General features: G+C 43.9%; 1 protein-coding gene across 1 annotated transcript in view; it reads right to left on the bottom strand.

Moving 5' to 3' along the window:
- The window catches only part of CACNG3 (calcium voltage-gated channel auxiliary subunit gamma 3), an 82,306-nt gene extending 66,603 nt beyond the window's left edge, over positions 1 to 15,703 (bottom strand). Inside the window, exon 1 of the mRNA XM_004442689.3 lies at positions 15,493 to 15,703. Within this exon, the coding sequence (XP_004442746.1) occupies positions 15,493 to 15,703 (211 nt within the window). The remainder of the gene's footprint in view (positions 1 to 15,492) is intronic.
- Positions 15,704 to 17,040: the final 1,337 nt, after the last annotated feature.

Genomic DNA, 17,040 nt, shown 5'->3' with positions numbered 1-17,040 from the left:
AGCACTCTCTTTCACTGTGGCTGAGTGGCGGTGATGAATCCGATGACAACTACTACATTTTGGTGCCACAGCCTTTGTTCGTGTTCAGGCTCCCGCAGTGTTACCCACCATGGCTTTTGCATCGTCAGTGCAAATGTCAACACAGTGAAAAAGGCTAGTCACATCTTATTATCACTATGAAATAGTTTTAACCTTGCAGACCCCCGTGAAATGGTCTTAGGAGGCCCCTCCGACTCCTGGGGTTAACAGGACACACTTTGAGAACACTGGACTAGAACTTCAGCATTAAGGACATCGGTTTTCAGATTTAAAAGACCTGGGGTAGAATCCTACCTCTACCACTCACTAGCTGTGAGAATTTGGGACAGTTACTTCTCTGAGTTCCATTTGCTCATCAGTAAAATGAGTATAATACCCCATCGGGCTCTTGAGAGGACTAAGTGAGATAATGCATGTAATGGAATGCATTAATGCATGTAAGCACTCAGCATGCACTCACTACTGTTATTTATTAAGTGCTTATGGTTCCCCAGTGTGGCTCATCTGGGGGATATTCTAGAAGACAGATTGCCAAAGGTTTTGACCACCTCATCAACCAGTATGAAAAGAATCAGGCCCAAGACATGTCACCAAGGACCATGAGAGCTTCCCTGATAGGGTCTCCATCAGCTGTATCACTGTCTTTGCCTCTGGGAAGCAAAGACTTGTGAAGATTCTTTGGGACTAACAGAGCCTGGATAACTGTGGCCTGGATGCTTCCTTGCTGTTGGCAGAACAATGCAGATGGACAGATTCTGTCCGATCTGTTTATCACAGGAAGATGGTAACAACCAACACCAAATTACTACTTATATGTGCCGGGCACTGTTCTAATGGCTGTACAAATGTTAACTCGTTAAATACCCATAGCAACCTTTGAGTAGGTACAATAATAATCCCTATTTTATAGATGAGGTAACAGACACAAGAGAGGTTAAGTAACCTGCCCAAAGTCACACAGCTGTACGTGGTTGACCTGAGATTTGAACCCAAGCAATCTGACTGTAGAGGCTGAGTTCTTAACTACTACACTGTACTAAGGAAGCAGAAAAAAGGGGTGAAAGAGTGATTTTTCCAGAAGATCCTTTCCACCAGCACAGGGCTTATGTTGAAAAAAACCAATTTTGCTCTGAAATGACCTATTAAAAAACACTTTGAGTCAATCCAGGAAAAATGAAAACTGTATCAAAAAGCCTCAGTATGCTGCAAACAAATACACGGCATGATTTTGAACAACTGGCTAAGTGTTAGAAAGGAGACTCCATTTAGACATTTTTCTTTGAATGACTCAGAGATTGTGACATTGAAACCACAAAGAGAAAAATATAATCCTAGAAAAGAACTTAGCTTTGCAGTGAACCTTATCTACATAATAATAATAATGTTCATTGGTTTTCAAACTTCAGAATTGCTCTATAGCCCCCACATGGAAGGCATTAGCATAGTTATAGACTAGAATGCAAATGGAGTGAATCTTGACCATGACGAAGTAAAAACACAACTAACAGATGTGGGTAGGTGGAAGGGGGAATGTGGACATCCTCATTCTAGAAAGCAGGAAGCTAAGACATCCTACCCAAGGCTGATGGAAAAAGAAATGGAGATTTATGTTATTTTTAGACATTAGAAAGATAATCAATACACAGGGTGGAGTGAGTTAGCTAAATCCTCACCTATTATGGCAGGAAGTCAATAGATTATAAATCAAGAAGTAGAGAATAAACATATTATTTAGAAATATGGATGTAACTGCCAGAAGAACTGAATCAGAAATAGTTAAAAAAAAAAAAGCTTGCTCTGAGGAGTAGGACTTGGGGTGAGGAGGGCTGAGCATCTCTGAGGTGGATGCTTGTCATTAAAAGCCCTTCTATATGATTTGATTTTTTAAATAGTGTGCATGATTAAATTTCTTAATAAATTGTATGATAATTTTTAAAAGCTTTTGAGTAAATTATGAAGAATATGATCTAGAAGAGGAAAGCATACCCTTTCTAATCTCTTTGACTTGGTAGAGCAGAGAAAGAGGGAAATGATATTTATTAGATAGTCACCAAACAGGAAGTTGCTGTCATTTGGGGCCAGGGGAGGAGCTTGTAGTGAGGGCACAGGGGATACCTTGCCTTGTCTATTTTGTTGTAAAAGTTTATACTGAGAACGTGTTTTTGTATTACTTTTATATTAAAAATTTTAATTAAGATAATACATTAGGAAAAATATGCCATTCAAAAGAACATGACAAAAATCAAATATGCAGGATTATTTGTGAAAAGAGAAAGTTCAAAAAGAGAAAAAGAGAGAAATGTGGAGTCACTCAACTTGTCTCCATGGATTTCTAGGGGTCGGCTATTGTCCTGTTCTCTTTCTCCTCTGCTTAAGGATAAGAAACCAGGAACTCGGAACTCATTTCCACTCCGGCCCCCAGCACTTAGGCGAGGTCAGTTCTCTGTGTCCCCTGCCCATGCCTTTTTGGCAAATGTGTTTTGAGCATCTATTGTAAGCCAGGCATCTTGGGGACACACAAGCCCTAAGAGAACATTTCTGCAACAAGACCTCCCTCCCCCTGACTAATCCAGGCCCTCTACTCCAGGCTCCAGGAGCATCCTGCACTGTTCAGCTGGGTGCGCTTCTCAGCATCTTCCCTACACAACTGTGAACTCACCAAAGATGAGAACTTGTCTACTTTATTCTCTGCTGAATCGTCAGCACCTAACGCCATGTCTAGCACAAAGCAGGTGTTCGGTAAGCACTTATAGAGAAGGGGACCCAGGCTGGTGGGCCCCTCCAAATGCAAACCACTCACTCCACACCTCCTATTGGATCTCTAGGCTGAGAAGAGACACCTGCACAGGAGAAGACGCCAGCTTGAGCTGGAGAAGGGTGAGAATCTGTGGGTTAGGAAGGGGCTGCCCAACAAGAATGATGACTCTCTGCTTTGCAAAATTCAATACACATTAGAAAATCACACATCATTTTTACCACCCCCTGCCGTTTCCCCACAATAAGAAATACAATACGGAAAACAATAGGGGCCCGTAGACTTGTCTTCAGGGGAAGAAGGAAGACATTTCTGAAGAGATGCTATTCCACTGTGCCCATTCTTAGAGAAGCAAGGGCAAGGTGAGGCGAGAGGTTTAAAGGCTGGAGCTGAAGTCCTTGCCTGTAGGAAGCAAGGGAGGTCACAGAACAAAGTGCTCCTTCTATCAAGGAGCAAATAAGGCAGTTGAGGAGAAGACTCAGACACGGCCAACTCAAGAATATGTCATTGCCCTAAATCCTCCAAAGGCTTCCAGTTTACTCAGAGTAGAAGTTCAAGTCCTTACAACTTCCTTCAAGGCCCTACACGATCTGGCCTCCAGCACCCTCCACTGATCTGCTCCTCTCTTCCTCACTCCTCCTCTTCAACAACACTGGCTTCCTTGCTCCTTGAACACCCCAGGCACATCCCCACCTCTGCGCCTTTGCACTTGCTGTTCCTTCTGCTTGCAATATCTTTCCCCCTGAGAGCCACCTGGCTTGGTTTCTCACCTCCTTCATATTTTGGGTTAAATGTCACCTTCTCAGGGAAGCCGACCTTGACCACACTGTTTATATTTTCATCCCCCTCCCCACTCCAGCACATCTTGCCGCTTTAGGAGGAAGTCTACAGTGCTGGGCTAGGACTCTGCATTTCCTACACCAGTGGGATGCCACTGCAGCCCCAGCGACTCCAACTCGAAAATCATCTTTAGGGGTGGGCTAGATGGAATTTTCCTTGGTTCAGACCTTATCATCTCTTGGAACCCCTGCCATCTCTCCCCTGCTCGGGAGCTAAGCCGTCACTCGCTGCAGAGTGGAAAAGCAGAAAAGAGCAATTATTATGCTATGCAACAGACCTTTGACTCAGATTAACATCATCGCCTCTTGATTTGATCTTTCTATTTTTCTCTAAACACTTAGAGCATTTTGATCGCAAGCCAGGTTCATCTTTGGTGAAAAGCAGTATTTAAAAAACCAGGACTTATACTTGGTAGTACATATTTTAAGACATTTTAAGCTGATTGGTAAACTAATTGCTTCTGTGTCCTGTAATTTACAAAAGGTCAAAACGATTTGTTGTAAATATGCATCTATATTAACAGCTGTATGCCCAAACCAATTTCCACAGGTGACAGAAGAATTTTGTAGTGGATGAGGCCATGGAAGACACCTCAATGGTTATCTATGATTTTTGAATCACTTTAATTTAACAGGTAGGTATTATTGTATTCCAAGGCAGCTATGCATGATGCTGAATGGCATATGCTGCAGAATACAGAGTGGTGGAAATTCCATTTCCTAAACATGCAGATAACCAAATATATATAGAGTCTGAAGCACAAGGAATAACAACAGTGCCTGCTGGATCTGTGCACAATATGTCTACACAACGTGGATTTTCTTTTTTCTTTCCCCAAGTTTGCACCCAAGGTACTGAGGAAATTTTTGAATGAGACTATGGAACAACTCCAGATAATCTTTGAGGAAAAAATGGAAAAACAAGGGATGGACAAATAACGTTGAGGTTTTCAAGACTGTGGAGTCAGACTTCTTCAAAATACAGGCTGCTGAATTAGCAACAATTGTGGCAGGGATTATAGAATATATTATTTAAAAAGTGGTTTGTAAGCACTTAAGAGCAGAACAGCATTAGAGATTAGCATGGTTCACTAGGAGAAGCTCAAGGTAATCCTATTACCTATCATCAAGGAACAAACTCAGTGTGTATTTACTGACTATCTACTGTGTGCCATGCTCTTGTTCTAGGCTGGTGGTTCAGGGAAATGTGGTGGATAAAGAGTATTTGGATGGCAACAAAATATTTGATAATGTTTCTTACAACATGCCAGTTAAAAGGTGGATAGATGGTGTTAGGCCCTGCCTACCCCCAGCTCATCCTGGCTGCCCACTTCTGGCCTACTCAAGCCCAACGTCACTAAGAACCAGGCCTGGTGGTACATTGGTCTGTTGCATGTCTGGTGGGTATTTGGTGCTTTTCAAAGACAGTTTTTGGCTCTCCAGTGCTGTGTGAGAACTAGGCTGCAGATCCCTAAGTTCCAGAGTTATCTAAGTCAGAAATCTTGACTTGTGCCTGACACAGAGTCTAAAGCTCAAAGAAGTCAAATAAACGATGCGCCCAAGTCTATTCCTCAGGAAACAGGACAGCCGTGAACCTAATGCTATCCCCAAGTTTGCAAACATCCCAGTTCCAAAGTAGAAGATGCGAGAATCTCCAATAGTTTACTCATCTGCGTCCAGTCAGACTCTTTGAGAAAGACACTCTGTTCTTCTTACTTCCAAATGATTGGTGTTACCCTTTTTTAAAAAAAATTTACATTTGATCTCCAGAGGTGGTATTTCTTTCAGCCTAGTGCTGCAATGTTTAAATCTTGTTAGTTTTTTTTTTTTTTTTTTTTTTTTTACCAATTCTTTTCCTTGACCTTGGTTTCTGGACTTGGAATAAAAATTGGCAAAGGTTGGGTTAATTATTTTTCACAATATTTCCAGTTGTTGAATGGCTCAGAGCCAGTGACTGACACCAAACTCTCCTTAACGTAGGAGTGGGCAGGTTGAAGAAGACCCGCCCCACCAGGCCAGGGCCCTTCAACTAAGGCAGTACAGTGTGGTGGTCAGAGTGAAGCCTCTGGTTCAGCCCTGCCACCACCTAGCAGATGATCCTGTGCAAGCTACTTCACTTCTCTGAACCTCAGTCTCCTCGTTGGTGGAACAGGCCTACTAGTAGTACACAGGGCTATCATGAGAATCAGTTACATCTATTTGTGCTAAGTGCTTATCCAGATGCACGGAGCAGAGTCATGAAAGGCAGCACAGGGTAGGGTTGGAGTCCCAGCTCTGCATTTTACTAAACACGTGCCTCTCTGGGTCTCCATTCTCTCACTTGTGAAATGGGGGTAATGGTAGCATCCACCTCCTGAAGAAGTCACAAGGATGAAATAATATTTGTCAGGTGCTGACTTAAAACAGTGCCTGGCATATAGTATCCGCCTGTTAAATAAATAAATAAGTGCTCAGGGGTTAGTTCAGAAATGAATGTTCCATCTGCCCCAATAACTGTAGCTTGGCACACAGAAGGTGTTCATTAAGTGTTAGCTATTTATTATTTCGACTACTCCTTGGCACCTCTTTCTGGAGTTCTCATGGCCCATGTTGTCCTTCTACAGCTTCCTTGGAGGCAGCCCCCAGGATGCATACTGGCATCTCACCTGTTCACCGAGCCCAGGAGGAAGGGCAGACCTACCCTGGAAGCAGGCCCCCTCGTGCAAACCCAGGAAGTAGCCTACAGGTGAGACTACTGCTTTGCAGGTGGCTCTCTTAGGCAAGGGGCTTCTGGTTTGGACTTTGCGGTTCGTCTGCATCCTTTTGGAGCAAGCCTCAGCAGACCCTCAAAATGCTAGTCAAACCCTGAATTCTCCTTCTCCTCCTCCATCTCTGCCTTTTTTTTTTTTTTTTGAGGAAGATTATGCCTGAGCTAACATCCGGTGCCAATCCTCCTCTTTTTGCTGAGGAAGACTGGCCCTGGGCTAACATCCGTGCCCATCTTCCTCTACTTTATATGGGACGCCGCCACAGCATGACTTAATAAGTGGTGCATAGGTCCACACCCGGGATCCAAACCTGCGAACCCCGGGCCACCAAAGCAGAGCATGTGCACTTAATCGCCATGTCACCTGGCCAGCCCCAATTTCTGCTCTTTTTTTCAATTTCCACCAGTTCCTCTGTTTCTTGCCCCATAGTGTCAATGCTACTGAAGGTCTCTGTATTCACTGGGTTTTCTCTGGCACTGCTTGCTCACTTTCATGTCTTCAATTACCATCTATGTTTGGATGATCCTAAGCATCATCCCAGGTTTCACCTCTGTCCTAAGCTCTACATTAGTGATTCTTAACACTCTCTCCATAAAAGTGCCCATTTACATACTACTTTTCACAAATTTCCTTAAGCATATGAACCTCATCCACAGAACTATATGGAAGAGTACCTCTATCTAGACTCCTGTTACCAATGGCTTGTTGTGGACCTCAATTTTTTCACCCTCACCCACCCACTACCCATGTCTGATTGAGTTTACCTTCAATCTGTCTCTACTGTCCCTTTCTTCTCATTGCCATCAGAACACTGGCTCCCAAAGGTTTCTTCTCTGCCAGCCCCAACAGACATTGTTCCCTGTGTACCTGGTCAGGGGCTGCCTTTTCCTGGAGACTATCTGAGAGGGGAGGATCTCATTGACTTTCTTTCAACCCCTGCATGTCTCAGGAAGAGGTCAAGGACTACCTGGGCAAAGAACTAAGTGAGAGCTCTCCAGGAAAGACAAGAGGATCCAACAGAATGCCTGATGAGATGAAGAGTCTATGATAAAGGCAAACAGTGCATGAAAAAAGAAAAGCAACTCAATACTCTTGGGAAAACAAAGGGTACTTCTAGAAATAAAATGCTATTATAGATTCCTACGTGTCTCTCGTAAAATGTAGCAGGGGTTGGCAAATTTTGCTTTTTCCATAAAGGGGCAGACAGTAAATATTTTAGGCTTCACAGGCCAAGCAGCAAAATTGAGGATACTATGTAGGTACTCATACAACACAAGAGAAGACAAATTTTTATACATTTTTCATTGGCAACAATCAGAATTGTGGATGCTGAAATTTGAATTTCTTATAAGTTTTATGTGTTATGTATATTATTGGATGTTATTTAATTTTTGCAACCTTTAAAAAATATACAAATCTTCTTAGCTTGTGGGCTGTACAAAATATGCACTGTGCCAAATTTGGCCCATGGGCCATAATTTGTCAATCCCTGAGATATAGTTATGTATCACCATTTATATTCATCGAGTTTCAACTTTTAGAATTTTAGAGACAAAGCATAATGGTATCTATCCTGTTTATTGATGAGTGCCAACTTAGTGGAGTATAGACATGCAATCATTTATTTTGGCTTTCAACTGTGTTGTTTCTAATCCTTCATTCCTTAGTGATATTTTGGGCAGACTTCATAACTTCCCAGTCACCTTTGGTTGTTAAAACTTCTAATTGCACATCTGATTGCAAAGCTATATCTCTGCTCCTCCCTATTTTAGATTCTAGCACTTTCAGTATGTTGTGGCAGGGAGCAGGAATTAAAAAAGGCCAAAATGTCCCTTCACTTAGCTGGGTGAGGTTGCGAACCTTTACTGTTCGTTGTTACTGCTTCTCCAGCTAACACTGATTGTCAGGGCTCTCTGCGTGCAGGGGTCTACGTGCTGACTATCTTGTGGAGGCACATGCATTGGTTATTAGAGGGTCCTCTGGGGGCCTTTCCATTGCAACTTCCTTCTCTGGTGTGGAATACCTGAGTCTGGTCCAGCCTTTTCCATCCCACCATGGATCCCACCACTGGCAACTCATAGCCCCATGCTGCTGAACCTCTGGTGGGCCCACACAGTACCCTTGAATGTTTTTAAATGGCCCTTTTGCCTTTGGATGGAGTCAGTTCTGGACCAAGTTTCATGGTTTGGGGAGTGGAACATGGGCTGACTCTCAGCTCCTTCTTGACGCCTAGGCCAGGCAACTCTGTGCAGGGCAACATCTTCATAGACGTCACACAGCCCTGGCTAGTGTCTTGTTGCTTGATAGATTGCTCTCTTGGATAGGCTACTGACAAAATGGCTCAAGTTCAGCTATCCACCACCAGACCCACACAACTCCCAGAACCTCCCCGTTCCAAACAGACTGCCTGATTACCATTTCCTCTTTCAGCCTTGGGGTTCCCCCCAACTCCCTGGCTGAGGTGGGCACATGAGCAGATGAGCAGTTGTGCTGCCTAAGCAAGTGTCCAATCCAGGAATGAGACTCCTGTCGCTCTTTCTTCCAGGCGCCCCCAAGCTTTGTGAATGATTCTTCTTGGAGCCACAGGGAACTCACTGAGGAACTAAAAATATTGGGGGGAAGGTGAGTAGTGGCATAAGAAAGCTAACTTATCATTTGTCTTAGCAAATGGCTATTGTCTAGAATGAATCAAGAACAAATGGTCCACATATTATTTAGAGGCATGAAGAAATGAAGGAACCACGAGAAGAACTAAAACAGAAACAGAGTTGAAAGTGCTTGCTACTTGTGTTTCCCCATTTTACAGGTGAGGAAACTCTTGCTCAGAGGTTAAACAACTTCCAAGGTTTCTCAGCCAGTAAAGGGCAGGATCCAGGTAAGAACCCAGGTCCACCTGACCCCAAAGCCCCTGCTGTCATCCAACACTCTCTGTGGTCTCTCATAAATTATTAAAGGCCCGTTTGAAAAAGTGGACACTGGCAGGGTTGTGGAAATAGGGGAAGAAGAAAAACAACCTTAGAGTTTACTAGGCTTCTCTTTAATCTCAGAAACTTTGGTTTCATTGAGGGTACTTCCACGTGTCAGAGCATAATTTTCAAATTGTTAGAAATATAATTCTCCCAAAATACACAGTGAGCTCATGTCAAGTTTTATTTAACTCATCAATGAGGGAACCAGCAGAATGACAAAGCTGGTTCAAAGAAGGATTTTATATATCTTTTTCGGTGAAAAACTTCCAGAATAAGATTGTTAAGTTAGATATAAAATGGATTAATGTCCTAGAGGGTGGGCAATAAAGTCACAACATTGAGGTTATCTCCTCTAATGAACAGAAATCATTTGCACCTCTACTGAACAAGCAATTTATGTGTATCTTCCCAGGTTTTCTACACACAAACATCTAATTATACAACCTGCCCCAAATCTATAATAAAAGCTAAGTCAAACGAAGTTACATTCCCCTAGAGAATCAAATGACCTCTTAGGTAAGCTTGTTAGACACTGCTGTATGAAAACATTAAAAGCACACAATCATCTTTTTGCCTACTTTCTTTTTTTATTTTTTCTTGATGCATGCTAGTAACCCACACTGGCCACCCATGCTAATAACCCGCACTGGTCACCCAACCTTGGAATGCAGATCACTTGCCTTTATTCTAATCCAGAAGATAAAATTTCAAATGATGAAACGAACGAAAGTATTTTTAAGGCATCTACTTCCTAAGATGGATAGAATCCTTGAGTCAGAAGGTAGAGGGCTGGGTTTGAAGTAGAAAGAAGAGAAGTAGGTCCTTTCCACCAGTGATGACACAACTATGAGTAAGGTTCAAAATATTTAACCACCAGTAGGACACAATACCAGTCAATCAGAATGGATGGGTCCATAGAGCTGGAGCAAGATAGCGGTGGGGAGCTGGTGAGGGACTTGGGCCAGATGCTATTTACCAACACGTAGGGAAGTATTTCAACATTTTAAGAACCAGTATGGGTATACGGACATGTTCTGGCTGAATGTTAATCGTGCTCACACCCTTACCTCTGCCACCTTCCCCATCCTGACCTGCCCCACAGACACAGTCATGGTCACTCACCCCCATCTTCCCTTGAGATTCCAGCTCATTTCTCCCTTCTACTTTCCTCTTGGGCTTTAGGGGCAAGGAAGAAGGGTGCAGGGAAAAGAACAGGGAGAAGGTCAGGAGTAGGGAAGAGAATAAGAGAGTTCTGATGCATTCTGCACCCATGTCTAAGGGAAGGAACAGCACTAAATCTAGGACTATAGATCTAGGGATATAGCAGTGCCCCCAACAGACAAGAATCTCTGTCCTTGTTGAGTTTATATTCTACTGGGGGAGATAGGAGATATGAAAAGTATGAGTTAATGTATTTGTGAAAGCACCTAGTGCTGGGCTTGGCAATTGGGAAATACACACCACTGTTATGACCTTCTCTCCCCCTTGTCCTCAACCACATCTTTCAGCTTCCCCAAAGGCTTCTGAGCACATAAGTAAAGCTGGAACCCCATCTGGCTGAAAAAGTCAACCATCTGGAGATTTAGAAATATGGGGGAACTTCTAATGACTGGATATTTTTTTCAGTTTTTCAGCCAGATGTTTGATGTCATCCAGGCCCATCTGTAGCAGAAATAGCAGTTTATTGAATCTCTAGTCTATAGTTTTAAGTTCCCTGTCCTAAAATCCTAAATGGGCTTTCTTTTCTTAGTAGGCATTTTTCTTAATGAATTGAAAATTAATTGTTGACTAATGAAGAGCAATTCGGGAATCAAATATGAAAATATCAGAAATTTGGATTAAAAAGGCCTTTTAGATAATTTCCAGGGCTCAAAACTGGCAACCCATGGGTCAAGTTCAGCTACAAGGTGAGTTTGGTTTGGCTGGCACTGTGGTTTTAAAAAGTTGGATTAGTTGCCCACATTTTAAAAATCAAAATTCTACATCTGGCATTTTAAAATCTGGAATATTGAGCCAAATTTGACACACATTTCCCCAGGGTAAAAATCAACTCAAGCTAAGCAGTAGTTGTCCCTTAGACGGGGCTCCTGCTCTCCAATTTGCCACAGCCCCCGTCATTCTCTATTGCCCCCATATTGAGAGCAAGTTTCATATATTTCTCAAAGACACAGTTACTTCTCCCCCTTAGAATTAAGAGGACTGTGAAATGCTTGTTTCACACTTTACATTACCTGCCTAGCCCACGTGAACATTTGGATTTGTTACTTCTAATCTTATGTGAAGCCCTCATTTTAGAATTGGGTAAACTGTGACCCAAAGGAGGAAAATAACATGCGCAATTCACATAACTGTTAGTAACAGAAATGTGATTAGCGCCCAGGGTTCCTTGCTACTAGGCCAGTGGTTTTTCCACCATCTAAACACATCACTTTGATTGTATCTAGACTTCGAGAGGTCTTCTTAATGAATCGCATATTGAGCATGTTCTCATTCAAGTTCACATGCTGCCATTGAAAACGTGCAGGTTGGGGCACCAGTTTGTGAATGCCTCGCGTGCTTTCCAGATAATGAGTCAGGCATTCCTTTTGGTTTCTCAGTGTGGGTGTCTCTACATAGGTCGATTGCTTTTTCATTCAAAGCGTGTCCTTTGCTGCCTCTGAGTTTGTGCCTGTCTGGTGGCTCCTGCACCCCTGCAGACGCTGCACAGGCGTGCTGAGTATTCTGAGCTCTGGGGCTTCTGAATGGAAAAACCCATGTGTCTGGGCATTCTCACAAGCTAATGTTTGGACCAGTAGCAACCTACCCACTAGAGCATGAATTAATGTTCTCTAGCAAATTCTCTGAGGAGCAACATGACTTACGTGAAGTATTGCCTACTGGGTTTTGGTATGTGGCCTTGGGCAAGTTATATGACTTCTCCAGGCCTCAGTTTCCTCATCTATAAGATAAGGCTAATAATAATACCTACATCATTGAGCACCTTTGAAGATGAAAGAGTTAATTTTTCAAAATTCTTAGAGCAGTCCTTGCACATAATAAGAGGTAAATAGAAATTACATTCTGGTGAGTTATAGAAATGAAACATCCATCTCTCATTTGAGTGACGTGATCCTTCTTAACACGAGGTCATTCCCAGTCCCATTGTAAATGCTCAACGCATAGTGGCTTTAACATCATAATTGCTTGGAGCACTTCTAGAAAATTCAGATTCCAGTGATCCACCGCAGACCTATGGAAGTAGAGAATCTAGTAGTGGGGCCTGATAATCTATTTTTTAAAGCTCTTCATGTGATTCTGATGACTAGCCAAGTTTGGAAACAATTGATGTAGTTTTCTTATACTTAAGTATCTTTGGTGGTGGAGAACTCTTAACCTCTTGAAGCTTCCCATTCCACATTGGATAGTCATTTACATTAAGGTAAAATGTGTTTCCTCTAGCTCCTCCTTCTACCCCCTTAAGGCCACACAGAACATTTCGAATCTCTTTTCAGTATGACAACCTGTCAGATATTTGCAGACGCTGTCTTGTCCCTCCTGAGCATTGTCTTCTTTTAGACAAAATAGCCCCATTCCCTCATGGCTCTTTAAAAATTATAGATGAATGGACTCTTCTGATTTGATATCTAAGAAAATTGAGCTACAAGACCCCCAGTATCCTTTGGCACTTAGAGGGCCAGAAAAATGAGGATGTTGAGGTTCTGGGAGAGAGGAGATATTGAAGGAAAGATGGCTATACACCTTCATTCCAGCAGAGTATGGATGCTGCCTACGGCATGTGTCTTCTCATGCAGAAATCAGAGGCTCCTGTTAATTCCTTGAACACTTGATGTATTCAGTACCTGAGGAAAAGTCTTGGCCTCAGATTTCACCCAGGCCCTTGTAGCGTTGGTTATGTGGGTGTACCAATAGCTAAAAAATCATTGTGATGCGTTAAAGTTTATGCATCTTACTGTATCTAATACTTCAAAAAATGGAAAAATAAAAAATTAGCTGGGCCAAATTGCATGGAGACTGCAACAAATTTTCTCAGAAGAATTCACATGACCAAGAACATACGACTCTAAGAGTCATCCAATTCCTTCTTGATTCAAATTCTCACTTCTCCCACTAAGCCCACAGAATGGCTGAGTGGGATTTCAATTCCTTGTACAATCTGTGGGTGTAGGACATGATGTTGGAGAAAAGCAAAACCATCAGTTGAGAAATTCTGAGGAAAGGTTCAGGAATTTTAGGCCCTAATGCGGGAAGCTGAAATTGGTGTTTAATTGTGTATTCCCAGGTTTAGTTTCATGAGGCTTAAGAATTGGAAATAACTAAAACATGGTCTACATATGTGCAATTTTTGGCTTGGGAGAAGCCTCAGATTTTTTATGCCATCCCTAGAACCACGTAGGCCTCAAGTCATCCACCAAATCACAGCTTTACAAAAGATAATTCAAGTCCTTATTGCCAATATAGGAAAGAGAATTATGGAATTTCCCTAAGGTAAATGACTTCACCATACCTGATCACAAATGATCACCAACATTAGATTTTTGCCAATGTTTAGGGAAGAATTATTCTAGAATTTCCATCAGTACACTGGATACAACATGAGCTTTGGATAGTGCTAATTCAAGACCACCTATTCCAAACTAATCATTTCCCAGACTAATAAACCGAGGGTTAGAGAGGGTAAATGTCTTAGCCAAGATCACACAGATGGTTTGCAGCATTACCCAGGTCTTTCGACTTCAAGCAGTGATCCTCATTGCATTTAAAGTAGTTCTTTCCCACCTGGGCTTCCCACCAGTTGCAAATTTGAGTTGCAAACAGAATCAATTGTAGTAGTGCTATGGTCAGGAGAGCAGTTGTTCAGAGTGTCAGGACATGGGAAGAAGGCCAGGGAATGATGCAATATTAACTAGCAAGTGATGTCATAGCATGACTTCCTAAGCGATTTACATAAATGCAAGTTCTCAAGAAGCCCTCACAAATGCCAGCCAGTGGGATGCAGGCATGGAGAACCAATGACAAGCAGGGGACGGGAGCATATAGAAAACCCAGGTTGCCATGCCCATCACTGTGACAAGCTTCACAGATTCCTCAGAAGCCTGAGCAAGCTCCCTTCTGCCCTTCTAATCCAGTGTCTTCTCTTAGGCACATAGGTTCCCAAGAGCTTTGATTTTCTTCTCTATCTTTCTGTTTCCTCCCACTGACATCAGGCATTGCTCAGCGATGCTGAGAGTGACTCCTGGTGTAGTGAAAGAGAGTTTAATAGAGAGACAGGCTATCCAAGAGCTTGACATCTAAAACTGGTCTTTTCCTCTCCATTATAATTTAGAACAAATCCTCAATTTTAAAAATTAGAAGCAGTAAGCTGCGATTCTTGGAGAATCCATCTCATGTAAATATCAAGGAAATACATTTCTTGGGTTTGGGGGATGATTTAGGAAAGAAGACAGGTAGATTCCAAGCACCAAGACTTCAGTTTTGTTTTGATCCCGAATAGTGAAGCATGTTTTAATAAGGAAGTTTTCTTAAAATGTGTGTGTGTGCATGTAGGGGTTCACACATGTTAGTCTAGAACTGGTTGGCAATGGAAGTTCATGCAAATATCTAGTTAAACCAAACTCAGAAGAAACTGATAAGACTGTGTTGAGAAATAAGGAAATAGCTCAGAGTGTGCCAGTCTAGGTTAGGGACTCTCATTCTCTCTCCACCACCCCTATCTCTCTCACTCTCTGTCTCTCTCTCTCTCTCCCTCCTCTCTCACCCTTTCTCTCTCCCTCCCTCCCTCCCTCTCCCACTGAAATGCAATTTAAGCAGAGCCAAAGACCCCATCACAAGCCAGAGAACAAAGCAGTTCACAATATGCTTAGGGATTTTGGATTTGAAGACTTTTCTCAACTGCAGAGGCTGCCTAGAGTGCCACAAAATCGCATCTCATGAAGCTTATACAAAAAACAATCAACAAGACCCAATCCCTTCATCCCACACAGCATTCATCTTGCTGGGAACAGTCTGGACATCTGCACATTCTCAGCAATAATTTGAACAATCCTCTTTCCTCATCACTGCCTCCATCTCCCCAAACACCCACTGGGATATCAGAATATCAGAAACTGGATTATTTGGGACCATTGAGAGGAATTTGTAAATACCTTCTAGGCAGCAGGTCCTCCACAGCCCCGAATGGGTCATTACTTCTTCATTCTTCCTGCTGGTTTCATTATCACTTGTAGATTTAGTCCTGCACACACCTCTGGAATATAACCAGTAGTCCGTGCCCACTGCAATGGTCATTAAACTAAAAGCTGCAAAGGCTCCCACAGTGGTGATCAACATCTGGATACCTCTGTCACACATCCTCATAATTCTTCATGGTACTCTGGACGGCTGGGGGTTGGAGGGGGAGGTTCAATGCCGGAGGGGGAAATCACTCTGCAGCTGGGTAACCTAGGACAGGTGCTTGCAAAAATCCGAGTCTCCTCTTGTCAGCATCCACAGGGACTTTGGAAAAGCTGGGATTTCCTGTCTGGGGCTCTGTCCTGTTCTCTGGATCGCCTATGGCCCTCGGAAGGGTGCAGGATCCAGGGGGTTGGTCCACATCACTGCTGCCTTCTGAGGATCCCCGGGTTCCTTTCATTCCTCAGGAGCTTGGTAAGGATGAGGGTCCGTGCAGGGCATGGCTCCGGAGCCTGAAGATGCCAGCTCGGTTTGAGATGCGCCTGGCTCCTCACAGCCCCGGGAGACTAAGGCAAAGAAATCCAGAGAGGTCTATGTGTGCGTGTGTGTGTGTGTGCGTGCGTGCGTGTGTGTGCGAGCGCGTGTGCTGGGGGTGAGGGCGGATGGCAAAAAATAGCACTGCTGGGAGGCGAGTCGCTGAGAAGAGTGTTCATTGCTTCCCCAGCCTCCCAGGAAAGCTCTCCGCCTGCTCCCGACACCCCCGCTCAAACTGGAGAAAAGACAGTCTTGGGGCGGGGGCCGGACGGTTTCACTGGAGAGCAAAGGTCCGCGGTGCTGAAGGGACAGCTCCCCGCCTGTTGCCCCGCCTCCGCCTCCCTAACGCCCAGGCTCTAGGTCCATGGTGCTGAAGGGACAACCTCTCTGCTGCTGCTGCTGCACCCCTGCCTTTCTAGCGCCCCGGCTAGAGACCTGGGGTGCGGCAGGGTCAGTCCTCCCCATCGCCCTTCCCCCGTCCCTTCCCAGGCCAGCCAGCCGGCTCGGCTCTGCCTAGTCAAGCCCACGCTCCGCGCAAAGTTTCGGGAGCGCAGGGCAGTCAGCGCCCCGGCTCCTTGGCGCTGCAGCACGACTCTGCTCCTCCGCTCCCGGAAGGGTTAAGGAAAGGGGAAGGGGAAAGAAGCCCGCAGCGCACTCCGGCGCTCTGTCAGCTCCCACCCAACGCGGCGTTTCCCCCCCACCAATGAGCCAGGCAAGTTTGCCTTTTGCTACGGGCGCCGCTGGAGCCCACTGGGGAAGACCGAGTCTTCTTAAAGGGACCGGCGACTCCAGGCGATGGTTCTCTGTCTCACTTGGGCGGGCAAAAAGTGTTATCACAGGCGCGTTGTGTATAGTCTATCTCAATTTCGTTCCCCAGAAAACAAACCAATATGTCTACCCTCCTTTCTCTGGAGCTCTGGTTTACACCGGAGACAACGTGCTCAGATCAGACCCGGAACTGTTCACGTACATATGATCATGTATTCCTA

The sequence above is a fragment of the Ceratotherium simum genome, chromosome 26 (genome assembly GCF_057802395.1).
Source record: "Ceratotherium simum simum isolate JZ-2026a chromosome 26, ASM5780239v1, whole genome shotgun sequence".
Classification (NCBI taxonomy): Eukaryota; Metazoa; Chordata; class Mammalia; order Perissodactyla; family Rhinocerotidae; genus Ceratotherium; species Ceratotherium simum.
The sequence above is the reverse complement of the archived record's forward strand: the minus strand, read 5'-3'. Positions and strand labels throughout refer to the sequence as shown.